Source organism: Lissotriton vulgaris, chromosome 12, assembly GCF_964263255.1.
Source record: "Lissotriton vulgaris chromosome 12, aLisVul1.2, whole genome shotgun sequence".
NCBI classification, from domain to species: Eukaryota; Metazoa; Chordata; class Amphibia; order Caudata; family Salamandridae; genus Lissotriton; species Lissotriton vulgaris.
The window spans coordinates 728,829,344-728,856,453 of record NC_141700.1 but is presented as its reverse complement, the minus strand read 5'-3'; the positions used below and the strand labels follow the sequence as shown (position 1 = coordinate 728,856,453).

At 46.6% G+C, this 27,110-nt stretch overlaps 1 protein-coding gene across 1 annotated transcript in view; it reads right to left on the bottom strand.

Moving 5' to 3' along the window:
* Positions 1-27,110, bottom strand: part of LOC147678401 (NXPE family member 3-like) — a 197,818-nt gene that overhangs the window by 49,071 nt on the left and 121,637 nt on the right. Inside the window, exons 2-3 of the mRNA XM_086946576.1 lie at positions 6,302-7,023; positions 5,027-5,097 (exon numbers count right to left, since the gene is read on the bottom strand). Coding sequence (XP_086802702.1) covers positions 5,027-5,097; positions 6,302-7,023 — 793 coding nt within the window. The remainder of the gene's footprint in view (positions 1-5,026; positions 5,098-6,301; positions 7,024-27,110) is intronic.

Genomic DNA, 27,110 nt, shown 5'->3' with positions numbered 1-27,110 from the left:
GCCCATTAACTTGCTTTGTCTCTCCGAATCACTTTTTTTAACAATGCCAGCCAGTGTCTACTAAATAGTTTTTTCTACCACTAGGCCAGGTATTTTATAACATCACTTATATATCACCCCTGACCCTACTGACACTCACTCCTATTCACTCACATAGCACCCACATTAAAAGGTGCTCCAGCGTAGTCGCTTGTCGCAGCACTGCCCCGTCCCGCAGCGGGGCGAGAAGACCCCAATGATGAAGCATGACACCAAGGGCCCTTTTGGTGTGTGAGGGGTATTTTAACACACATTGTGTATTCCATGAACATCAGGATACACACTGACTCTACGTGAGGTGGACCTTGTTGATAAACTGTACTTTCAAGTAAAGAATTAGTCAGGGTTCATCAGGTACCGGAAAGGAATCTGAAGAGAAAAAATCCTTAATGGAAGCTCACAAGGCTTCTTAAATTCCTTGTACAAATTTGACAGTGAAGGCATAGGAACTTCAATGCAAGTCTATCAAAAGCATAAGCCAAGATCGAAGATGAAATGATCGAACACTATGAATTCTGACAGGTCTAGAAAAAGTATCAGGTAAAAAAAAGACAATATCAAAGGACCGCTTGATCATTTAGAAGCAATTTGAAACCAACAGGCTCCTAAATGGCAAGAAGATTTAATCCATTGTAAACTAAACCAGATAGGGATATTTACTCCTTTTGGGACATTTCTAAAGCCTCTGGGGAACTGCTGACACGGCGCTCACTGTTGCACATAAAGGAAAGCTTTGAGGGCATTGTTTGTACGGCGCTCGATTTTCTAACGCTAATTGACATAGCGCGACCCTACTGCTAACACAGTCAGTCACCTGAGCCCCAGCCTACCTCCAGTTGCGTTTCTCCCCACGCTGCCGCCATCTTACACGTGTTGTTGTTTGTTGTTGGTGCCTCAGAGCCTGACCCCCACAGCCCGCCCCGCCTCCCTGCTGACCCTCCCTCCCACAAACTATACTGCCTGCCCTGACCCCGCTCGCGCCGTGACCGTCCTGAAGAGCTCAGAAGCGGTCGCTCCCTTTACCCTGCTGCCTGCTCCTGCCTGGTATCGTTGCTCAGAGCCGCATTGTTGTGTGATTTGCCTTTGCCATTGATATTTATTTAACCCACTACTCTGGTTAACGCTGCAGCGCGAGGGATATTTACTCCTTTTGGGACATTTCTAAAGCCTCTGGGGGACTGCTGACACGGCGCTCACTGTTGCACATAAAGGAAAGCTTTGAGGGCATTGTTTGTACGGCGCTCGATTTTCTAACGCTAATTGACATAGCGCGACCCTACTGCTAACACAGTCAGTCACCTGAGCCCCAGCCTACCTCCAGTTGCGTTTCTCCCCACGCTGCCGCCATCTTACGCGTGTTGTTGTTTGTTGTTGGTGCCTCAGAGCCTGACCCCCACAGCCCGCCGTGCCTCCCTGCTGACCCTCCCTCGCCCCTCCCCCTCCTCCAACCATAGATGACAGATGCATTCTCGTGCAGCGTTCACGCGCAGCGGTCGTGCCCCAGTTGCGCTGAAGGTGCGCCAAAGGTAAGCCCGTCTACGCCCGTCCGCGCCAGGACCGCGCCCTGCGCCAGACCTCCTGGTTCCCTTAAGTCCCAGCCCACCCGCATTACATACGATTCCTCCTCCCTCCTTGCACTAAACCCCGGCCGACTCCCCAACTGCGCCCAAGCAGCACCTGGACACACCCATGGACCCTTCACATGCAACTCCTGCAAGTTTGACGGCACAAAAACCAATTCCTCACCCACTAACACAAAACATAGATCTGTCACCAACCACCTAAAATGCATCCTACTCAACACCCGATCAGTCCACAGCCACGCCATCGACCTTTGGAATCTACTAGACACCATCTCTCCAGACGTCGCCTTCCTAACAGAAACTTGGATGAATGCCTCTTCAGCCCCAGACATCACCATAGCCATCCCGGAAGGCTACAAGATCATCCAAAAAGATCGCACCATCCAAACAGGAGGAGGCATCGCCATCGTTCATAAGAACTCCATCCGCATCTCATCCAGCTCGGACGTCAACCTCTCTAGCGCCGAACACCTTCACTTCCAGATCCACACCGACACCAAGACCACACTCAGAGGCACCCTCCTCTACAGGCCACCAGGACCCCGTGCACAATTCACTGAAGACATCACTGATTGTATCACCCAACACGCCCTCTCCTCCGAGGACTACATCCTATTGGGACACCTCAATTTTCACCTGGAAAAGGGCAACGACAACAACACCACCACCCTTCTGGACAATTTCGCCAACCTCGGACTCAAACAACTTGTTAATACCCCCACACACCACGCAGGGCACACTCTCGACCCTATCTTCACCTCCAGCAAACATATTTCCTTCAGTCAAACCACAGTTCTCCAATGGACGGACCACAGCTGCGTTCACTTTGTTTACAATAAGACCACAACCCACAACCATCCTCAACCTACCCTGCGAAGAAACTGGAACAAAATCACCATCGACCAGATCTCCACATCGCTTCTTCAAAACCCCCCTGCCTACTCATCGAACCCCAACCAAGCAGCCATTAACCTCACTCAATGGCTAAGCAACACTGCCGACAACCTAGCACCTTTGAAAAAACGTCAAATCAAGCGGGGCAGCAAAAACGCCCCCTGGTTCAACGAGGATCTTAAGAAATCCAAGAAACTCTGTCGCTCCCTTGAGAAGGCCTGGAAAAAAGACCCAAACACCAACACCAGGGACGCCTTCAAAAACGCCACCCGCATACACCACCAATTGATCCGGACTGCCAGGAAAACCGCATTCAAAGACCGACTAGTCAAAAACGCCCACAACAGCAAGGAATTATTCAACATCGTCAAAGAGTTTACCAATCCCACTGCCAACTCCAACGACATCACCCCCTCTCAAACCCTTTGCGACTCACTAGCTTCATTCTTCCACGACAAAATCGCAGACATCCACAACAGCTTCGACAACCAACCCGAAGACCAACCCACCCAACCCTCTGCCGTACCTTCACCCCCCTTGAATATCCTTAATGACTGGAACCCAATCACCACTGAGGACACCATCCGCCTAATGAACTCCATCCACTCAGGATCCCCCACAGACCCATGTCCTCACCACATCTTCAACAAAGCAGACTCCATCATAGCACCACACCTCCGAGACGTCATCAACTGCTCCCTCAACTCCGGCACCTTCCCAGAAAGCTGGAAACACGCCGAACTCAGCGCCCTTCTGAAAAAACCCACAGCTGACCCCACCGAACTCAAAAACTACCGCCCCATCTTGCTCCTTCCATTCCCGGCCAAAGTCATCGAGAAAGCTGTCAACAACCAGCTCGCCGCCTTCCTCGAAGCCAACAAATCCCTCGACTCCTCACAGTCCGGCTTCCGAGCCAAACACAGTACTGAGACCGCACTCATCGCAGCAACAGACGACATCCGAACTCTACTGGACAATGGAGACACAGTCGCCCTCATCCTCCTCGACCTCTCCGCAGCCTTCGACACAGTCTGTTATAACACCCTGTTACAACGACTCAGAAACATCGGAATCCAAGGAAAAGCACTGGAATGGATCACCTCATTCCTTGCCGAGAGAACTCAGAGAGTACGCCTCCCACCATTCAAGTCAGAGGCCACTGAAGTCATCTGCGGCGTGCCACAAGGATCTTCTCTCAGCCCCACCCTCTTCAACGTATGCATGAGCCCCCTCGCGACCATCGCACGCCAACACAACCTCAACATCATCTCCTACGCTGATGACACTCAACTGATCCTCTCACTCACCAAAGACCCAAACATCGCCAAAACCAACCTACATGAAGGAATGAAAGAGGTAGCCGAATGGATGAAGCATAGCCGTCTGAAACTGAATTCAGACAAAACAGAAGTCCTTATCTTAGGTACCTCCCCCTCCGCCTGGGACGACACTTGGTGGCCAGAGGCCCTTGGAAAAGCACCCATCCCGAAGGATCACGCACGGAATCTAGGCGTCATCCTGGATTCCTCACTCTCGATGACCAGACAAGCCAACGCCATCTCTTCATCTTGCTTCAACACTCTTCGCATGCTCAAAAAAACATTTCGCTGGATCCCCACCGAAACTAGAAAAACGGTCACCCACGCACTGGTTACAAGCCGCCTGGACTACGGAAACACCCTCTACGCCGGTACCACCTCAAAACTTCAGAAAAAACTCCAACGCATCCAGAACGCATCAGCCAGACTCATTTTAGACATCCCGCGTAAAGAACACATTTCTGGTCACCTGAAAAACCTCCACTGGCTCCCCGTCAATAAGAGGATAACTTTCCGCCTCCTCACCCACGCACACAAAGCTCTTTACGAACTTGGACCCAAATGCCTCAATACACGTCTTTCCTTCTACACTCCACCCCCCGCCAGCTGCGCTCTTCCAACCAAGCCCTCACTGCTGTTCCCCGCGTCAACAAAACCACCATGGGAGGAAGATCATTCTCCTACCTAGCAGCCAAAACCTGGAACTCACTTCCCATGCACCTTCGCCTCACTCAAAACCACCTAGCATTCAGAAAGCAACTTAAAACCTGGATATTCGAGAAGTAATTCCCCACCCCTCTTCAAGCGCCTTGAGACCCTCTGGGTATGTAGCGCGCTATATAAATGTATTGACTTGACTTGACTTGACTAAGAGTTGCTGGTACAAAAGAAAAGATGGGGTGGAGTCCACAAGATCCAGAGGAACACATCTGACAGGATAGTCATTGTTTCATGTTCTTTCTTTCCCCAGTCTTAGCGGCACTCCTAGTCCAGGGTCCCTGGTCTTTTAGTGACCAGCCCATTACATCTCCACCTGTCTTTCCTGCAGTGACCTGTGCAACTAAAGACAGAGTGCCATTGGTGCAGGCAGCATTAAACACCAGGCAAAAAAACAGTGGCCAACAGAAGGACACACAAAGTTCACAGAGCTTCCGACAGTGCTGCACCACTGACACATTGGCACCAACTTACCAAGGCTGCTGTTCCTGGTGATGACGTGGACTGGTGGGATCTTTATAGGTAACTCCTGATTGGTTAGTTGTCTGTAAGTCACAAACAATAGAAGCGAATAAATGACAAGTCAAAAGCCACTTAAAAAAACAGTACATCCATCCTTCAACACATGCTTGTCCCAGAGATCCTACTTTGTCAGAGGGAATAATTTCTCCATATGGATCTTAACAGCTGAAAGGGGGGTGAGGAAATTAACCATGCATCCATACACACACATAGCAATCTAGCACCCCCTTAACAGTTGGAGGGTGCCTTCAGTATGCATGCAAGGCCCTCACCAGGAGATTCCTCTTACCAACGCCTCTCCAAACTACGGCTAACTACCGAAGTTCTTTAGAGATGGGTAGATACATAAGTATTCGTAATGATATAACATGAACACATATGAAAAGCAATGGAACGATGCACAATAATGTGAGATATGTTTCAAGATCATTTATCGGCAGAGATCATCATGGAACAGAGTAGGTAGTTGGAGGTTTGCCTCTAGGTAGAAACCATGGGGCAGGAAGAATGGTATGGGGCACTTAGAGGTTGGTAGATATGGGCCATTCAACAAAACATATCACATGCCTCATCCTACTGCCTCACTGTCCCACTGCTTATTTTAAAGTTGGGTTTACTTCATGGTTTCCGTCCGTGGATTTTCAGCCAATTCAACCGATGGAAACCCTTGACCCGGCAGCCTGTCCGACATACGACTGCTGGGTTACAATGATGGTTGCACTGGCCTATTCGAGGGTGGCGACTGTCACCTGATATTCCTGCCCGGACCAGTATGCGAGGCATGGCAGTAATGGGCAGAGGAAATAATCAGTGGCCTTGATGTATTGGCAGATAATTACCTGTGCATCAAGGCCACTGATTTATTTGCATTTTACAAACAAACTCCATCTTTGAGAGTTTGTTTATGAAATATAAATAGTTTCCAAGCAGGTGATTAAACACATGCCACTGAGCATTGAGCACAGCCATATGTAAGCCGGTCACTAGCCCGAAGATTCTCTACTTTTAGGATCTACAACCTATGCATCCTGTGCTTCCACAGTAGTGTGATGGCCTTGATTCAGCTGTCTTCTATTTTCCTAGGTAGACACTTGACATATAGAAAGAGATTACCAGGTAAAGAGCCAGATGCACACAAATATCCTAAGGGAATGGGAGGAACCATTAGGGTGAGAGACACCAAATCACTATAATAAGCATGGCTGAGCCAATAGGCACATATATTACCCATCTATGAGCTTGTCTTCTGCTGCGTCTGTGACCTTCCTGTAGCCTCCAAAAATGTGGTAAACCAATGAGTCGCACGGGAGGATCTTCGGCCTCACACAGACCCAAGTCTCTGCAATTCTTTGGTCTCCATAAACACACAGTGGTCTGTCTACTATTTCCAAATTGCACTCAGTATTCTCCTCCGTTCCATTTCTTTGGAAAATACCAGAAAAATACACTTTGTCCGGCCGGGATTCCCTGGCTTTCCTGATGACCTGGACAGCTTCACTGGAGTGAAAGAGGCGGATGGAAATGACCACATCGCCCGGCCACAGCAGCAAGAAGGAGATTGTGTATGTCCCGTTCTGGTGGTCGGTCACCAACCCCCTCACTCCAGCCTTTAGCTTGGGGGAATGAAGCTTGGCTCGGAAAAAGTCTCCACCATAAGTCTTTGATTGATTCCAGTGGTCTTTGGCGGTGAGGACCACCTCCAGGGTCTCCCCTACAGAATAGTTGTATTTGGGGTGCAGGATTTGCCACTCGCAGTTCAATGGGCTGGTGGATGACTTGACAATTCCTTGCGGCTCCGGCCATGTCAACAGATCCATCAGCGCCATCACTTCCGCATCCTCTGGGGAGGGGCTGGTGACGGGGAAAGGAGATGACGTAGTGGGGTCAGTCACGGAAGAAAAATCATAAGCCTTGGGTATCCACTCCGTTTTCCAGATTTTCACTGTCATCTGTTAGGGGAAATAAAATCGTTGAGATGAAACCATTAGTCGAACATCCTGAAAACACTAAGAAACTGGGTCATTTGCACATAGGTTAATCTAGCAATGATAACTGGTTGCGCCAAGGCCCGAGGCAAGAAGCGGGCAGATGTTATAGTGCATAAGATAGATGGATAGATAATTTTTATTGCACAATTAATTAAAACCATTGCAATAAGAGCACACATAAATATACAGTATCAAATAGTGTTCCCTTATTCTGCAAGATTAAAAGACAGGTAGAGTCAATCATTTATGCAAAAGTTAAGAAAAAGAGAACCCCGTTTTGGTTACTATAAGCATAAAAACATTAAAAGGAGTACTTAACATAGCACAGCTTTACAAGTTAGAGTTCTATATGGTGGGGAGTCTAGAAAGACCATCAAATTTTTCAGGAATCGGGCCGCCAGTTGCACTGATTCACCTTTCATGTACTCAATTAAGGCGGTGTGACATGTTCGAATATTTATAATACGCCAGATTGGACGGAGCCAGTATATTCTCAGAAGACGCAGTTTCAGGCAAATACACAATATATGAATTAGTGGTTCCTCCGCTGCTCCACAAGCTCGGCACTTGCTAACAACAGACTCTTTATACCCTTGCCCGTACTTGTATGCCAACAGTGGGATCAGACCGAACAGCAACCTCATTAGTTGTCGCTTCAGCATTGTTTTGAAAGGAGAGGACAGGTAATATGGCAAGGACATATCGACATAGAGGATTGAGGCCCAGCTTCCATGCCTTAAATTTTTAATGCTTGCATATCACAGTCGGCAGACAGTAACTTCGCCTGTTTCGTTGAAAGTCTTGAGGCCACTGGTGTGGATATTGAGGCTGACCATATTTCCTTTGCATCCAGTACCTCAACACAGTGGGCTAGATATTCACACCATGTGGATCCTTGGGTATTTATCATTGTTCAGATTTGTTGTTTCAGGGTATTTTCCCCCAGCTTGCTTGGCCTTTAAACAGTATGCAATAAATCGTGCCTTCTGGATCAATTTTTGGCAAGAAAGATTGAATTCTCTCCGAATTTGAGCATTGGCAGTCAGCAAGAAAAAGACTTCACGAAATCAGGCTGACTGTGCTCTATCCAGCCATGTAGTCATCTTATCTTTGAAGGCTACTGCTCCATGGGCGACTTATGGTAGAAATGTTGCCCCCATTAATTGGATTAAGGGAGTGAGGTCAGGGGAGCTCATGGCTTTCCTTACTCTACAAAAAATGCCTTCCAGAGATTGGGTTGTACCTTGCATTGCAGTAACATGGGCAGCGATCCGTCCATTGTGGTCGATCCACACACCCAAATACTTATAGGTGGTCACAATCTCAATGGGATTACCTTCGATGTTCTATGCACCCTTCTTTTTTAATCGTCGCAATATTATCATTGCCTTCGTTTTTGCTGTATTCAGTTTTAGATTGTTATCTCTACAGTATAGAGATAATGCCATTAACAGCCGCTGCAGACCAATCTGGGTTTGGTTGAGCAATATCGTGTCGTCTCCATATTGGAGTGATTGGATTTTGGTTTCAGCTATTTGGGAGGAAATGCTCATGATATAGCTAACAGTTCCGGCAAATCAGCCAGATATAAGTTGAAAAGCATTGGGGCTAACAAGCAACCTTGCTTTAAGCCCTTATTAGTGTGAATTTTTTGGGTGGTTGAATAAGTGGTCGTAACTCTGATCTTAACCCAGGTGTCTGAATGTAGGTCAATCAGTGCTGTTAAAAATGCGTTATCAATGCCCCAATTATTTAGTTTCATCCATAATCGCTGGCGGGAAACACTGTCAAAGGCAGTTTGAAGTCAATGTAAGCAAGGTACAGGGCCCTGCCTTTTCTTGCCAGTGTTGTTTCAATCAGGTTGGTAATGCAAATCAAGTTGTCTTCAATGTGTGAACCCTTTTGGAACCCTGTTTGCGTGTAAGGGATCAATTTGCACTTTTCATCCCAGGCCGTCAACTCTTGCAGCAGAATGCTAGCATAGCACTTCCCATCCACATATAGGAGTGCGATCATTCTATATTTTTCCTGGGTGGATCTTGAGCCTTTTTTATGTATCGGGACAAGCAGGGATCCCTCCACGACTCCGGGATACTTCTTCCCAACCTAAACTCTTGGAATAGAGGCGCCATAATTTTAGCCCACTTATCCGCTAGCCCTTTGAAGACCATGGGAGGGATTCCATTGGGACCTGGAGCCCCTCCAGAGTGCATTTTTAGGTCTCGCGACCTATCGATGTGCGCAAGCGCATCGAGCGGAGAGAGAATTCAAGTGGCAAAAACATCGTCAAACCAAAGGGCTTTCAGCCCCGCGGTTTTCATGCAGTTCACGTGTACATGCACGCGCATCGCATGCAAGCCCAGCCTCTCGCAAGCCCAGCCTCTCGCATTCCCAGGCTCTCCCGCCCCCATCCGGCATCAGGCTTCTCCTCCCCTAGCAGCACTCCTCCCACACCAGCAACTCCCCCCTCCAGGCTTCTCCTCCCCTAGCAGCACTCCTCCCACACCAGCAACTCCCCCCTCCCACACCAGCACCTCCCCTCTCTCTGCCCGCAAACACAGCCTTGCCCTCTCCCACACCAGCACCTCCCCCCTCCCACACCAGCACCTCCCCTCTCTCTCCACGCAATCACAGCCTTTCCCTAGCAGCACTCCTCCCACACCAGCACCTCCCCCACCAGTACCTCCCCCCTCCCACAACAGCACCTCCCCTCTCTCTCCACGCAATCACAGCCTTGCCGCACTGCCGAGCCTGTCCCAACAACACAACCCAGCTCCGTCACATGGCTTTTGCTTTGCTCTTCTTCCACCACCTCTCCTAACCACTGCTTTTTGGCGCTCGATACATCTCGCCACCCGACCCCCTCTCCTACCATTCCTAGCTACCCCACTTTCGCTCTCCTCGCACACCCCACCACTTCTCCAACCCCTGCCCCAAAACCACCGCTCCCACTTTCCACTAACCCCACACTCTAAAAATGAGAAAGCCTGCTCCCCGCTTGAAACGGAGTATCGAACGCAATAAGTAAAATGTCAGCTCGGCTTAGCAAAACCACCGTTCCCACTTTCCACTAACCCCGCACTCTAAAAATGAGAAAGCCTGCTCCCCGCTTGAAACGGAGTATCGAACGCAATAAGTAAAATGTCAGCTCGGCTTAGCGAAATGCCTCGGCCAAAAAAAACAAGCAAGCACCGTCTTCCGAGGTCATTTGGAGCCGCAACGGTAACAGCTGTACAACAAGCGTCCTAGGTTGTTTTTAATTGTCTCCCCTTTCTCCAACAGCAGTAATTCTTGTTTATATTAGGAGGACGCTTTCGGCGCAGCAGAAGCGCGCCATACTTCGGGGTCACGTGCTTAACCCCGGCGCATGGTTACAATGCAGGAGTCCCTCTTTATTTTCATTAATGTGTAGCGCTCCTAACCACTGCTTCTTGGCGCTCGATACATCTCGCCACCCGACCCCCTCTCCTACCATTCCTAGCTACCCCACTTTCGCTCTCCTCGCACACCCCACCACTTCTCCAACCCCTGCCCCAAAACCACCGCTCCCACTTTCCACTAACCCCGCACTCTAAAAATGAGAAAGCCTGCTCCCCGCTTGAAACGGAGTATCGAACGCAATAAGTAAAATGTCAGCTCGGCTTAGCGAAATGCCTCGGCCAAAAAAAACAAGCAAGCACCGTCTTCCGAGGTCATTTGGAGGCGCAACGGTAACAGCTGTACAACAAGCGTCCTAGGTTGTTTTTAATTGTCTCCCCTTTCTCCAACAGCAGTAATTCTTGTATATATTAGGAGGATGCTTTCCGCGCAGCAGAAGCGCGCCATACTTCGGGGTCACGTGCTTAACCCCGGCGCATGGTTACAATGCAGGAGTCCCTCTTTGTTTTCATTAATGTGTAGCGAAGTGCTAGAGAGGGAGGGCGCCAGACAGCGGCGCTCACAAGGCTTAAATAACTTATTGTAGGGGGTGTTACAAGGACACCATATTTTTTTTTGTCTCCCTACCACAATTGTTTAGCATTCGCCCGGCGCAGCCGACCGCAAACAAGTGTGTTCATTTGTCCACGAAGCGCATTTGTTTGTACCTTTTTGTTCCTCTGACCTGCCGTACTCTTTGCTGACCTTCCGCATTGACGAGAAGAAGGACAATCTGTTCTCCCCTTTGACTGCTCATTTGTTCAGGAGAGTGCAGTGGCACAGCGTGAGCTTTTAAATAGCTACACATTCCGGGTTACAAGGAGACACCTGTCGCTTTGGTGAACCAGAACATTACAAGGGTTGCAGTACTTTCCCTGAGTGATTCCAAAGTGCTCCGTGCTGTTTTATAGTCATACTGCTACTCTGAAGCTCTAATCAAAAATTTGTTGCCACGCCTAGCCAATATTCATATCTAACAATCACAATTTGATGCGAAATCTATGTTTGAAAACTGAGTTTCAAATACGACCAAAATGTATTATAATTCTTTTTGTTAAATGGCCTTGTAATTGGAGTGAAAAATGGTTTGTCTAGAATGATTTTGATTACGTTTTTACACTATGCATGCAAGCTATCCCGTTTGGAATTGTTTTGATCAGTTATAAAAAGTTTCTCACAGATCATTGGAGAAGTGTGGCTCAGGGGTTAGAGGCGGCAGACCCGGAAGCTGAGATCGGTCCTGGACCAGGGTTCAATTCCCCGCCTCGGCGGGTCTTGGGCTAAAAATTCCACGGACTCGATAATTCTCGCTCCGGTGCCTTCTCGACTCACGGGCTCACACTCTGCGACTCTGGGCAATAGCTTGCTTAATCTCCACAACGGCCCCTCGCGGCGGGATGCCTGACATTCACCTTGTGGATACCCGCTGGGGCTATCACACAGGGGAATATCAGGACGGGTTCCCTAAGCAAGCGCCGGGACACCCACTGCGGGTAGCTGTGCGCTATATAAGCTCAACTACATTTTACATCATCATGTGCCCTAGCCATTTCTGGATATCTGACTATATATGTGTGTTATGTTTTATGTCTCTTAGTGGTAGCTCGCCTCCGGGCTCGTGGTATGGGACATCGCTTGCGTTCCATGCTCTCGTGCTCTATGTTCCATCTAACGACAATTGGCAGTTGTCAGGTTGCCTGGCCCTGCCGGTTGGGTGTCTGCGCTGCCTCCTGGAAGTAAAGTACATCTTTGTTCATGAAGAACTGCCCCGAGTTATTTATCATAATGTGTAATAGAACAGGGGAAATGGCACTTGTTTAAAAAATCCCAACTGAATCAAATAAATAATAGCAACTGAAGTTCCCTAGATGTTCAAAACCTCCTATATCAGAAACCAGATGCAAAAACGTAGGCACCCATGGTTAAACAATCGCACATCCCAAACAAACCAACGTTGGGGTCAAGTAACAAATTCCAACAAACAGTCAGTAACAAAGTAACTGTGCACACATGGCATCCTGCAGACTGCTACCAATAGGGTGTAAGCTGATCATGAACTAGAAAGTTCACAATCCAACAACACAAAACAAATGATACCGAAGCGTACACAAAGTGTAGTCTATGTGGTTACATGAAGAGTTGTTACAAAATTGGCTCATAAGCTCCATTAGTTTATTTCCAAATTGTCCAAAATTTTCACACAGATCTTGATTCTGAATTTGTACAACATCTGCAGCCGGTACCTGTTTCATCTAAACTCAACTTTTTCAAGGCTGCAATGATTAACAAGCACTGGCGTTGCCAATAGGTCTCGCAATAGGAAAGTTGGAGCTATTGGTTTTGTAAATGACAAAGCCCTTTATGTTTTTAAAATGAAAACAAAAATAAAAGGCATTGTTATTTGCAATTGTAATAGCTCCAACTTTCCTACTGCGAGACCTATTGGCAACGCCAGTGCTTGTTGAATAAGATGCAGGACTTCACCTGATGTAATTTCCTTTTGGCTGCCAGACTGAGCCTGTGACTCCGAACTCAAATGCTCGTTGTTGATATACCTCATGGGGGTAGTTATCAGCTGCTGCGGGCAAAGAGGACTGTAGCACCGAATCTGCTTACGAACGTGAAAAAGAAGTGATCTGCAGTCGCTTGAAGGAGCGAGGGTATAAGAACATCACAATCAGACATGCATGCAGCAGAGTAGATGCTACTGTTAGGAATGAGCTTCTTAATCCAAACAAAGTAGATGAAAGTGAAGAAAATGTGAGGTTTAAAACCACTTTTTCAAGACATGCCCATGAAATCAGCAGGATTTTTAAGAAACATTGGCATGACCTTTTGACAGATCAACATTTGAAACCATAGATAGATGAAAACACACAGATCACTTTCAGAAAGTGTAAATCTTTGAGAGAGTGGATTGTGGAATGTTAAGTATCCTCAAACCATGTATTGTGTCTATGTATTGATCTGTCCATGCAACAAATGGTATGTGGGCAGCACAATACATCGAGCAAAGAAGCAAGTGATGGAGCATGTACGTGCTATCAAAAACAACCAACAATATCCCGTAGCACGTCATTTCTTTGACTGCCACTTTCAGAATGAGATATTACTGAGGATGGTGGTCATAGATATGGTTGACTTGGGAATCAGAGAGGGTAACAGGGAGTTAGCTTTGCGTAAATTGGAGTGAAGATATATAATTGATTTTGACTGTATGATCCGAATGGTTTAAATTCAAGCGAGGAATTGTCAGTGTACCTCATAGAATGATATACTTATCATGTGAAGTTTTCTGTGGTCTGCTTTCTGATTTTATGTTTTTAATTTTTAGATAATTATGGAAACAGTTTGATCATGGCACTTAATTAAGTATACAGCATTGGTTTGAAGGCTGAAATCATGAACAATGGCCCACTTGGGCAGTATTGAGTATATGGTACAGTAGGTCTCACTTAATATAAGCCCACTGGGGCATGGATGTTTTTCGCTTTTTGACTTTATCTTGTCAATATGTCTGTGAAAACGGAGGTAATATAATGAAATATATGCTGTGGCGTACGGACGCTTTAGACGCTAGTATTGTTCAAAATATGAGAACTTTATCCAACAGAAGGCGGACAGCAGTGGAATTATTTCGATATCTTCTGGTGCTCATATTGTAAATGATTGTGAGACACAAATTGCCATTTACAATTAATGTGCTATAATTATTGGCGTAATATGCATTATTTGAATTTGTTTTTTCAGTCATGAAATTTTACAAATCTGTTGGAGTTTTTTATATTTATGTTAACTCTAATTTGGTGACAATGTGAATTAACTTTATATAAAGCAAAGTATTTGTGTACAACATGTATTATTCTATACAAAGTTGGAATTACTGTATGTTATAATAGTTATCAAGATGTGATAAGATGGCCGCCTTGATCGCTGTCCGTTTCCACACGTATGGGGTGAAAGTCCTATGTCGATTTTGATGTATGATAAATATGGTCACATAACATTACAACGGCTGAAACGTGATCAAGTCGTAAGGTGAAACGCGTTGTTTCCTGCCAATAAACTATCTTGCGCACTAGCAACTGGAAGTGTCTGAGTATGTCTGTTTTTCCTGAACTGAGTGTTTTTTGGATATATTTGGGTGACCGGACCTCGGACCGCCCTTGAGCTGGCTTGGCGTGATCCTGATAACCCGAGCTGCTGCGAGATATATATATATATATATATATATATATATATACAAAACAGGTTTTTTTATATATATCTATACTACTATTATAAAGAGAGAACTGTGTCCTTTGAGCCAGGAAAACGCGAAAAGTCCACCACCAATCCAAACACCCAATACATCTTTGAAAATGTCAGGGCAAGCAGAAGGACATAGCCTATATTATTATTATTATTATTATGTTTCTTATATAGCGCCTGAATCGACCCCCGAAGGGGTATCTCTGCGCTTGCCTTGGGAACCCGTCCAGGCTTTTCCCTGTGAGATAGCCCCTACAGGGCATCTCCAAGGTGAAAGCCAGGCATCCCGCTGCGGGGGGCCGTTGTGGAGATTAAGCAAGCGTAATGCCCAGAGTTGCAGTGTGTGAACCCATGATTAGGTCAGGCATCGAAGCGAGAATTATCGAGTCCATGGACATTTGAGCTCAAGACCCTGCCACGTCGGGAATTGAACCCTGGTCCCGGGTCTGATCTCTGCTTCAGGGTCTGCCTGCTCCAACCAGTGAGCCACACTTCTCCACACCAGTGAGCCACACTTCTCCACGAAAAACAAAATATATATGTTAGAAGGGAAACGTAATTTTTAAGGGAAAGTAGTCCCTTAGCGATAGCGCCAGCTAACGACGTGCGTGCTGATGCGTGCTAACATCACGGGGGAGCGCGGAAGCCGGAAGCAACACCCTGCGAGGAGCGGACAGGAGAAAGGAAGCGACACCCTCCAAGGTCCGGAGCGTGTAGAGGAGGGTGGACATGCCCAGGGGAGCGCAGAGTAAGAGCGGACAGGAGAGTCGGCAGAAGCGGCCAGGACCAAGAAAACGAGCGCAGAGAAACAGCGGACACGAGCGTGAGCAGAAGTGGCCAGGACTAATAAAACGGGAGCAAGGAAACACTGTAAGTATGCTCTGCTGCTCCCGGCCGCTCTGCTGCGCCTCTCCTGCTGCAATGCTGCCCCCAGCCCCCTTCTGCCCCAGGCAACGCCGGGGCGGGCTGCTAGTATATATATATATAGCAGGTTATTATTACGATTGTAGGGGTGTTAGGTGGAAAGTTTATTAAGTATAATTAATTAATAATTAATTATTATTTATTATTGATGATTAATTATCCACATTGTGTAATAATTAATTTTTTCATTAATTGTAAGGTGCCGGATGCTGGGTTTGTAGGGGTATGGGGTGGGAAATGAACAAAGTAATAATTAATTATTAATCTATTCATAATTATTTAATTCATTATGAATGATGTACATTTTCCAATACTTATGTTTTTAAAGTTATTTGTTAGGTGTGGGTTGGTGGGTTTGTAGGGGTATTGGGTGGGAAGTTAATTATTAATCAATAAGTATTACTTCACTTAATAATTCATTGATTAAATAATAATTAAATGTTACTTTATTAATTAATATTTAATTAGTTATGTTACTTGTGTTACATTTATTTATTTTAGTTATATTTTAAGTGTGGGCTGTTAGATTTCAGGGGGTGTAGTGTGGTATGATAATTAAGTAACAAATAATGACCAATTTGTTATAAGAGATCATTTTTCAATTGGTTAATAATTACTTTAATTATTTAATTTATTTTAATTTTTTGGGGGGTTACTTAATAAAGTTTTATTTGTATTAAATTGATAGTGTTATGTTTCATACCTGTTATGTGTTTGAAGTTCAGTATTTTCCCTATTGTTACATAGACTAGAGTGGAAATAGATTTTACTGTTTCAAAGACCAACGCTTTCCCTACTGTTGCACAGACTGGAGTGGGAATAGTAAATTTTAACCCTCGAGATTCCAACACTTTCCCTACTGTTGCACAGATTGGAGTGGGAATAGTAAATGTTACTCTCGGAAGTCCAGCGTTTACCCTACTGTGCACAACTTTATATCTCTTTATTACTTGCCATATACGTGTATGCCTTTTTTAACCCCTTCGCTGCGGGGGTAATTCCGCCAAGGGGGTAATTCCCCGCCGGTGCGGGTGGGGGGGGGACGCTGCGGTGCTCATGACGAGTCTAGCTTGTCATGCTGCCCAGTGGACCTGTGCTCATGACGAGCTGGACTTATCATGACTCCGCCCACTCCAATGGAACGCCCACACAGGCGTGGAATTCGCTGCGTGTGGGAGTGCCGCTGCGGTTATGACGAGCCCAGCTCGTCATGAGCACATCTCCACTGTGCTTCATGATGAGCTGGGCTAGTCATAAGCATGCAAGGGGTTAAATAGTTATGTCTCTAAATACATATCATTTTACACCCACTGTTGGAAAAAAAAACTTCTACTCTCTACAACACACTACTCTATGTCTCATCCTATACCTTTTTCAATATATCCTCAACTTCCACTCTCTGATTCATCCTAAACCTCATTTTACAACTCTGATCTACAAATAACCCTATATAGACTCTTCTCTCCTGGCTCCCTTCTTTGACTCATATCAAACCCCTTCTTACTACCATGATCTCCCAAATAAAACCTTCTATACTCTTCCCTCTTCTATCCCTCCTTTAGCCTATTCAATCCAATTAACAGACTCACATGTCAACTGCTCCAATTAACAACTTATATTTGCCATAAGTGAGGGTTTTGGACCCTCTGAGCTCGCACCCGACCAACCTAATATGGCCGCCAAGGAAGACGCGACGGAAGTGTGGTCGGCAGTCGAGTGGCGGAGGAAAACACAGGTGCAGAAACGGATAAAAGGCGCGGCGGGCCGGGAACTCAGGGCTCGGCTGGAGGAACACTGAAAGAAGACGCGGACGTTGAGGAGTGGAAGGACCCTTGAGGAGCACAGAGCGAGGCTGGACTGGAGGGCGAGAAGCAGCAGGTCAGCGGGGAACCAACGCGGGACAGACGCGATGCCGGACCTGAGCCAGCTCGGGAGAACCGCTCTAGGAGCACCGCGCCCGGGACCACTACTCTCCCCAACGAGGAGGAGGCGGGGTCTCCCTCAACCACAGCCCCGGGGGGTCGTGGTAGCAGGCAAGTGCAACGTGCATGCCCGGGGATTTTACGGGGCCTGTGGGAGCGGGTCAGAGGTCACTGAAGCTCACCAAATGTTTCCCCCACCTAGACACAGCACGATAGGAGTTTGGTGACGGTACTCTACCCCTCCCTATTTTTCTCTGTGTCACTAAAGGACAAAGAGCCTGAGCCTTGTTTCTTGTTTGTTGTTTTTTTTTTGGGTACTTCCAAACAACCGACCGGGAGAAGGACGTCGGAAGAAGAGCCCCCCCTTTTTGAAGCTCACATTGGGAAGACAGCTCTGAATTATATAGGGTGCTTATTTTGCTTTAGACTCAAGAAAGGCTACCTAAAGACTAACGTGCAACCAAGAAATAAAAAAGTCTTAAGTACAATCATTTAGTTTGGACTGTAATTTAGATCAGGGAATTGGCAACCTTACCAGAGGGTTAGGAGAGCCCGACCACATCATACTAATCCACCACTAATCCACTTTGGGTTCTGGAGTAGCATGCTACTCCCCGAAAAGCACTTTGTCTGGGGTAGGAAACAGTATATAAATACAATTACAATCTTACAATTACATTTCCTGTGTATTCACACACCCAATAAAACTAAAAAACGTGACATTGGACATTCCCAAAAGCTGAACTGGATTATGTAGATATGAACTACCAAGAACTCTGCCCAAAAAATAACAAATACAGATACTCAGATTTCCCTATCTTTGTGTGACTAATGTTTACCAAAATCCAGGTACACGTGTAAGTCGAGTTGAAATAACACAAGTTAAGTCATCTTTCTAACTCAATGTTCCAATGCCTCTCTCCCAAGAATACCCAACAGTTTTAACAGTCCAATTCCAAAAGATGTTTGAAGCCGGAGTAATCATAATATTGCCTACCTACCCGGTCCTAAAAATGAAAAGCTTAAGGGTCAAGAGACGTTTTCAAACCTATACCTGTCTCGAACCCCATAAACCTTTGATGTCATCATAGGGAATACCCGTAGCAAAGACTTGGTGCCATAGCATCAACCACTACAAATGAACAGAAAATCACAGATTCAAGACTAACATATTCACTTATTCAATACTTAAAATTAATTTTATGCAACAGTTCCCAGCACTCGATCTTCACTGTACTGCAATCAAAGGTCTCAGATAGGATTTGATAACAGTAAACTTCCCATGGGCCTCTTATCTCCACAAAAGAGGAATATATATAACAACTCAGGAGAGAGCCACAACATAGTGTGTAGTTCCCTATCTATGTTCAATCTAAAGCCAATCGCCTCAAAGTTTCAATTCACCAAGTTTCCTTCATACATAATTTGAGCTTCCTATCTTCTACTCTATGGTGTTCCTTAATGTGGTCTATGCCAATTGCTATCTTTGTTATTCTCTCAGATCTGCATTCACCTTGGAAATATAGACTAAGTGGGTATTTAATGTCTCCCCTTTTAATTGCATTGATATGTCTGTTAGTCTTTCTTGCAATGGACATACAGTTGATCCTACATATTGTTTGCACAAGGACAAATGATCATGTATACCCAGTAAGTGGAATTACAATTGATGAATGATCTAATTTGAAACATCTAACTTCCATCATAGTTGGAGAGCTCTTTAGTTTTATCAGCAATATATTTGCAACAAATGCAATTACTACATTTGAAACAAACACTAACTTGACTCATAAGCCAATCCTTAGTTTCTTAACCTTAAATATCAGTATCATTAGGACTGAGAATATTCTTCAGTATTTCGGTACTCCGATATGTAACCAATGGCTTCTCTGTTATGATCTTACTGAAGTCTTTATTAACTTTGAGAATATCCCAATGTTTTTTCAAAGCATTATATATCTTGATGTTCTCCACACAGTATTTAGTTATAAATCTAATGTGTTCAAATTTGTTGATTTTACTCTTTTTGTTGGTTTTAGCCATTAACAAGGTCTGTCTTGGAATACATGTGCTTTAGTTTTTGATTGCATAAGAAACATTTGTGGATAACTGTGGTCTTGAAGTCTCCCTAGTATTTCACCTTCCGCCTTCAAATAATCATCATGACTCGTACAATTTCTCATGTGTCTATAATCAATTCACCAAATGGGATGTTCTTTTTTTATTGTAAGGGTGACCAGAACGAACACTATTAAATACTATTGCTGGCTGTCTTTTTCTATGGGATGTAGTCATTCATTTCTGTTCCAAATCGAAGAAAGTGATAGTAGTACGATGATATTCAAGAGTCATTTGTACATTAACAGCATTGTTGTTGAAATATCTATGTCAATCTTTCAATTCTTCCTTATCATAGTTTTTAAAAGAGGAGAAGAAATACATACCCTGAGAAAACAAATTATAAGGATGTTCAGGAATGGGAATAGCAAGATGTTGCCAGGCGCTCTAGCGCTAGAGAGCATAGAGGTGAGCACCTTCACTTGGGTGCTTCATGCCACATAAGCATGGGGCATCGGTGATCCAATTGGATCCAATGGCAAAAAAAAGCTCATGTCTCTAACACTGGATGAAGAAGTGGGGCTTAGACGACAAGAGGCTCACTAGAAGTCCCTGTCTGTAGGAGGCTCTAGCCAGTTTGTTAGGTGAGAGGAACCAGCGAAACACGTTTCGGAGCTACAACACATGAAAGATGGATTTCAGAGAAGAGGCATATAAAAAGGGACAGTGAGAGGGCTGTACAGCTGGCTGTATATTTTAGTAGCACCACCGCGGTCTTCAAGTGTAACATTAACAACAAATGCACTTGGAGAAATGGGGCGCCTATGACCTAAACATAAAATAAGCCTGGGGTTAACAAAAGGTAAATGTTAGAAATGGGGTTATTGGCTGAGGGGAGTGGAAACTCTACTCAAGCAGCACCGACATCCCTTGTCAGGGTGAACCACAAAAATCACTAAAATAATCTGTGCTTAACCCTCTGGTAGGTTGGCACAAAAGGCTTAATCTAGAGATACTGCATTAAGTATTTAACCAGCACACAAACAGTAATAAATTGAAACACACCAATTTAGAAAAATAGTTTACATTTTAGTTTTTTTTAAATGAGACCAAAGCAACAAAAAAAAGTGTAGCGCCTAAAATCACAAAAAGCCATTCGTGGTCATCTAGTCGTGCTAGACCCAGGGAAAATCACAAATGCAGGCAGACCACAATAGAGCGCGGGTCAGACATATAGACCAATCAATCAATCAATCACTTGTAGAGCGCTCTACTTACCCGTGAGGGTCTCAAGGCGCTGAGGGGAAGGGGTGCTGCTATTGCTCGATGAGCCAGGTCTTGAGGAGTCTTCTGAAGGCGAGCAGGTCTTGGGTCTGCCGCAGCTGGGTCGGGAGGGTGTTCCAGGTCTTGGCGGCGAGGAAGGAGAAAGATCAGCTACCGGCGGTCGTTCGTTGGATGTGGGGGACGAGGGCGAGGCTGGCGGAGCAGAGCTGGCGGGTGGGGGTGTAGAAGTTGAGTCTGCTGTTCAGGTAGACTGGTCCGGTGTTGTGGAGTGCTTTGTGTGCATGGGTGAGGAGCTTCAAGGTGATCCTCTTGTTGACGGGGAGCCAGTGCAAGTTTCTTAGGTGGGGGGTGGTGTGGCTGCGACGAGGGATGTTGAGGATCAGGCGGGCGGAGGCACTTTGGATGCGTTGAAGTCGTCGTAGTTGTTTGGTCGGGATTCCTGCGTAAGTGCGTTGCCGTAGTCCAGCCTGCTGCTGATGAAGGCTTGGGTCACCGTTCTTCTGGTTTTGGTCGGGATCCACTTGTAAATCCTGCGGAGCATGCGGAGGGTGTTGTAGCAGGAGGAGGCGATGGCGCTGACATGTTTTGACATGGACAGGGAGGAGTCGAGGATTAATCCTAGGTTGCGTGCGTGGTCCATGGGTGTCAGTGCTGATCCCAGTGTGGTCAGCCACCAGGAGTCATCCCAGGGAGAGGGGGCCGAGGATGAGGACCTCCATCTTTTCCGAGTTCAGTTTCAGCCGGCTGCTCTTCATCCACTCGGCGAAGGCCTTCATTCCCTTCTGGAGGTTGGTTTTGGCAGTGTGCGGGTCCTTGGTGAGGGAGAGGATGAGCTGGGTGTTGTCGGCGTAGGAGATGATGTTCAGGTCATGCTGGCGGGCCACTTGGGCGAGGGGGGCCATGTAGATGTTGAACAGGGTCGGGCTGAGGGATGACCCCTGGGGTACGCCGCAGATGATGTCAGTGGCTTCGGATCGGAAGGGTAGAAGGTGGAGGTGGACTCTCTGGGTTCTGCCGGAGAGGAGGGACGTGGTCCAGTCCAGGGCCTTTTCCTGGATTCTGGCTTCCGGGAGGCATGTCCTTAGTGTGCGGTGGCAGACCGTGTCGAAGGCGGCTGACAGGTCCAGAAGAATGAGGGCTGATGTTTTGCCGTTGTCTAGTTGGCGCCTGATGTCGTCTGTGGCGGCGATGAGGGCTGTCTCTGTGCTGTGGTTTTGTCTGAATCCGGACTGGGATGGGTCTAAGATGTTGTTGTCCTCGAGGTGGCAGGCTAGTTGCATGTTGGCGATTTTTTGGATGACCTTCGCCGGGAAAGGGAGCAGGGAGATGGGCTGGAAGTTCTTGAGGTCCTTGCGGTCCGCCTTGGGCTTTTTGAGGAGGGTGTTTATTTCTGCGTGCTTCCAGCTTTCCGGGAATATCACTGTCTCGAAGGAGATGTTGATGATCTTCCATAGTTGGGCTGCGATGGTTGTGTCTGCTTTGTTGAATACGTGGTGTGGGTAGGGGTCTGACGGTGATCCTGAGTGGATGGAGTTCATGACCTTGCGTGTCTTGTCGTCGTTGACGTAGGACCAGGAGGTCAGGCGGTTGGTGCAGGTGGTGTTCGTGAGGGGGAGGGGTGGAGTCTGTCGTGGTCGGTGTGGAAGCTGTCGTGGATGTCAGTGATCTTGCGATGGAAGAAGGTGGCCAGTGAGTCGCACAAATCTTGCGAGGGCGGAATGTCGTTGGTGTTGGCGCTGGGGTTGGAGAGTTCCTTCACTATGCAGAATAGCTGTCATGTGCGTTGTTGTCCAGGCGGGCTTTGAAGGAGGATCTCTTAGCTGTTGTGATGAGTTGGTGATGTCTGCGGGTGGTGTCCTTGTGGGCTGTGTGGCTGTCCAATGTGCGATCGTGGAGCCGTTTCTTCTCCAGCATGTACGTTTGGAGGTCCGGAGCTCTTCAGTGAACCAGGTGGCTTTCTTCCTGGTGGGGTTGTAGGAGGGTTTCTTGAGCGGGGCGAGGGTGTTGGTGCAGTTGTCGATCCACTGTCTGAGGTTGTGGGCGGCGTCGTCTGGTTCGGTGGGGTTGGTGGGTGGTTTCTGTGCAAGGGTGGAGGTCAGTTGGTCTTCGGTGACTTTGTTCCAGCAGCGGCGAGGCAGCTGTTGGGTGTGGTGGTGCGTGGTTGGTTTCTTGAAGGTGAAATGGATGCAGCGGTGGTCGGTCCAGTGGAGTTTGGTGGTGTGGTTGAAGGCGACGTGGGTGCTTGTGGTGAAGACGGGGTCAAGCGTGTGGCCGACGGCGTGGGTGGGTTCGGTGACAAGTTGTTTAAGGCCGAGGTTGGCGAGGTTGGCGATCAGGGTGGCGGAGTTGGTGTCGGTGTAGTTCTCGAGGTGGAAGTTCAGGTCCCCGAGTAGGATGTAGTCTGTGGAGGCGAGTGCGTGGGTGCTGGCGAAGTCGGCGATGGAGTCGCTGAACAGAGCCCAGGGTCCGGGGGGGCTGTAGATGAGTGTTCCTCTGAGGGTCGTGTTGGGGCTGGTGTGGATCCAGAAGTGTAGGTGTTCAGCGGTGTTGAGGGTGTCATCAGCGTGGGTGTGGACCTGGAGGGTGGACTTGTGAACGATGGCTAAGCCTCCTCCAATTCCGTTGGTGTGATCTCTGCGGTTGATCTTGTAGCCGTCCGGGATGGCTATGGCGATGTCGGAAGCCGAGGAGTCGTTCCACCAGGTCTCAGTCAGGAAGGCAACATCTGGGGTGGAAGTGTCGAGCAGGACCCAGAGCTCGATGGTGGTTTGTGTGTGGAACGGGTGTTGAGGAGTATGCAGCGAAGGTGGTTGGGTCTGGTCCTTGGAGTTTTGGTGGTTCTGTCGCAGGTGAAGTTGCAGGTGTGGCAGGAGAAGGGCCTGTGGACGCGTTTCAGGGCGGCCTGGAAGCAGTGGTGGTCTCGGCCGGTGTTGAGAGCGTGGAGGGTGTTTGGCATCGTATCGGAGTCTGGGGTCGTGGCGTTCTTAAGGTCAAGGGTTTCTGGTGCTGGGCATGGTCCAGGCGCAGACGGGCGCAGACGGGCTTGCCTTTGGTGGGCCCTCGTCACCCCATCGGCGAGGGAGAACATGCAAAGTGTGCATGATTGTTTGGCCGGCCCAAGGCGGCAGTCCAAACCGTCATGTGCACTTAAGGTGCAGCAGCAGCCACTCCTCCTCCCTATGACGCGGGCAGCCCGACCTCAGCTACCCTAAGTTTACTCAAGCGCCACTAAAAATAAAATGGTAACTTCTGTTATCATTTTATTTTTACTTTTACACTGCTCCGAGAGCAGTGGGGCTCCATGCTCCTCCGCCTTAGCGGAGGTGCCGCCACTGCAGGTATTACTTATTACAGTCCCTTGTATTGGTGGGAAGTGATACTTTCGGGCTTTCTTTCTCCTCAGAATTCTTATTGCGTTCTGATTCTATAGAATGTGCCGCTAAGAATCTGGGATTGTGTTGCTATGAACATGGTTAAATGTGTTATGCTGTCATTATTTCTGAAACTTGTTGGGTGATGGCTGCTGCTTTTATTTAGCAATATACTCAAGAATTCAGTAGTCCTTTAGGTTATTTCTTTTTCCTGGAAGGTTCATTGTTACAGGGGGGCAAACATCGGGAGTATGAGCTGCTACATCGTACCTACCACTAGCACTCCAAGAGAGTTGGTTACAAATGTTCATGAACTTTGACCCCACCCACAATGGAGCAGAATCTGTAAATATTAAACAACTACTTTCTGCAAGAAAGCAGCGAATCCAATAACTCAAAAAAAGGCATGTGCCACATCTCACAGGAGCAGATAATTTTGCTTTGAAGACTAGTTGTTTTAGCAGAAGCACACTAAGATGGCTGCCGCCTGCCACCTATCTACAGTCAGGTCAGCTTTGGTCTCATGCCCAGCTTCATTATGCTGCTCTTTCCTCAGCCCCTGGTTGAAGTTAAACCCCAGTAATGTGTGCTTCCAGCTGCAGGTGGGTACAGACACACGTAGACCATAAACATGTTATAAATGGTATCCCCGCTCTATTAGTAACTAAGAGAATACGAGACCGAACGTACCTGTGGCTGTTTCAGTATCAAGACGAGAGAGATCCATTAGAGTACCCACTATCCACAATCCGTTATCAAGAGGGGATTGGTGGCCAAGTAACAGAAGGAAAACCACTGGGACGGGAACACCCTATATAACTGAAGGGGTTCCACCAATATAATAGAGCGAGGATACACCCAGAAGCTTCATAATCGGCGTTTAATTAACGACATAAAGGGCGAACGAATAACCAAAGAAATAACTTCTATAAGCCAGAAACAATGATCTAACAGAGCAAGTATCTAACCGACTAAGTCCAGTGTCTGGTTATGTGAGGAAACAGTCCAAAACGAATACGGGAAATTCAGAATCCTGTATAAAGAAAGGATACCTGTTATAACCCCAAACTAATTTGATCTGTCCTGATGAAGGTGTGACCACATCCATGGGCCAATACACCGAAACGCGTCAATGCTTTTTTTAATAGAATTCAAGCCTAGGAGATTCCTGATATTTTGCAAATTGTAATACTGGAAATCCGAATGAATTAATGCATAGGCTGTTGAATCTGACAATCTGTAACAACAAGAGGTGTTTGATTTAGAGTAGGGGTTTCTTTGTAGAAAAATGTGTTTTCTTTCTTAATTAATTTTCCTTGTGAACAATGGTAGGACTATGTTGATAATTTAGAAACTGTATTCTCTTTTTCTCCTTGAAACACTGTATAAATGTGATTATGTTTTAAACTCCTTTTTAATTTATTGTACAATATGAAATGTTTTTTTATTTCACATGTTTTCAGTATAATCTTATTGACTTCATACTGAAATTTTAACCTATATGTTTTTTAATAAAAAGACTGTGAACGGTATAAACTAGTTTGTGACCAGTGATTTGAATAGTAATTGGAGTATATATTATGAGTGAGTGAGATAGTTTTCCATCATACTACCTCTTCCAGGGATAGCCCGTGACTTCTCGGTGCTTTATGCACCGCCTGCCACAATGCTATAAACTGTAAAACAGTGAAGGTATTGGATCCAACGTCTGCCCAGCCTGGATCTCAACAATAGGAAAAAACAGAACAAGGTGGCTGGACAGGAAGATTTGACAACACAACTAGATGCCACGTAGTCAATATATACCACGTGAACAAGGGGCAAGAATCCCAAAAACAAATTTATTTTTCTTTTTTGAACTCAAGTTTTTTAAGATTTAGGGACACGAGCACAAACAACACAACTGTTACGACAGTGGTTTCATGGAAACAATATCTACAAATGTACAGTTTTTTTACAAATTTACAGCATTAACAAACATGAATCAAGCAACACAGTTAGGCAAGACACACGAAAAAACAATACAAAGTTCAGTGACCAATGTGAATTGTGATACTATACAGTGCAAAAACTTCAGGGTTTAAAGAAAATATGTAACCAGTCCATCGGACTATGGGACCATGGGACAGGCGGAGGTGGTAGAACAGAGAGCCTGCCTGTCAAACCAATCCTGTGGTTCTATATTTATAACCGGGTTGCTCAACTAGGATCCAAAATATTTGGCACAGTTCTATCCTAGGGGCACCCCTGGTGTTTGCCACAGGGAGGAAATGTCGACGCGTTTCGAACCGGCTTGATTTCAGGTTCTCTTCAGGACGGGGACTGGGGGTCGTGATTCTGTAAAAAACATGTAGAGTGGGTGTCAATTGTATCTATTGTAGAACTGTTTTAAGATTCACCTGACTCCAAGGGGCAAGGAAAAATGGTTACCTGCACGTTGGCCAGCGATAGGCCGTGTAGTCGGTAACTCTCAACGGGACACAGTTTCTGAAACAGTAAGTGAAATGGTAGGCTTAGCGCGGTTGCACACCAGGGAAGAGCACTGATACAATTGGTGAGTTAGAGCCATGGTATTAACCAACTCCTACCTGTACTTCACCCAGGAATGGGGCTGGGGGTGTGGTGCCCGGGGTGCGGCACACGGACAGGGTGGGCGACAGCTCACATAATGCGGCGTATGTCTTTGAGGCTAAGGAAAACCATAGGAAGTATAATGCCCGTGGTTAGATTATATTGTGCGACATGATAACATTAATAATGAAGACCGGCATGTATCTCAGGGGACAAAAGCCTACCTGCAGAAACGTCCACGCCAGAGAGC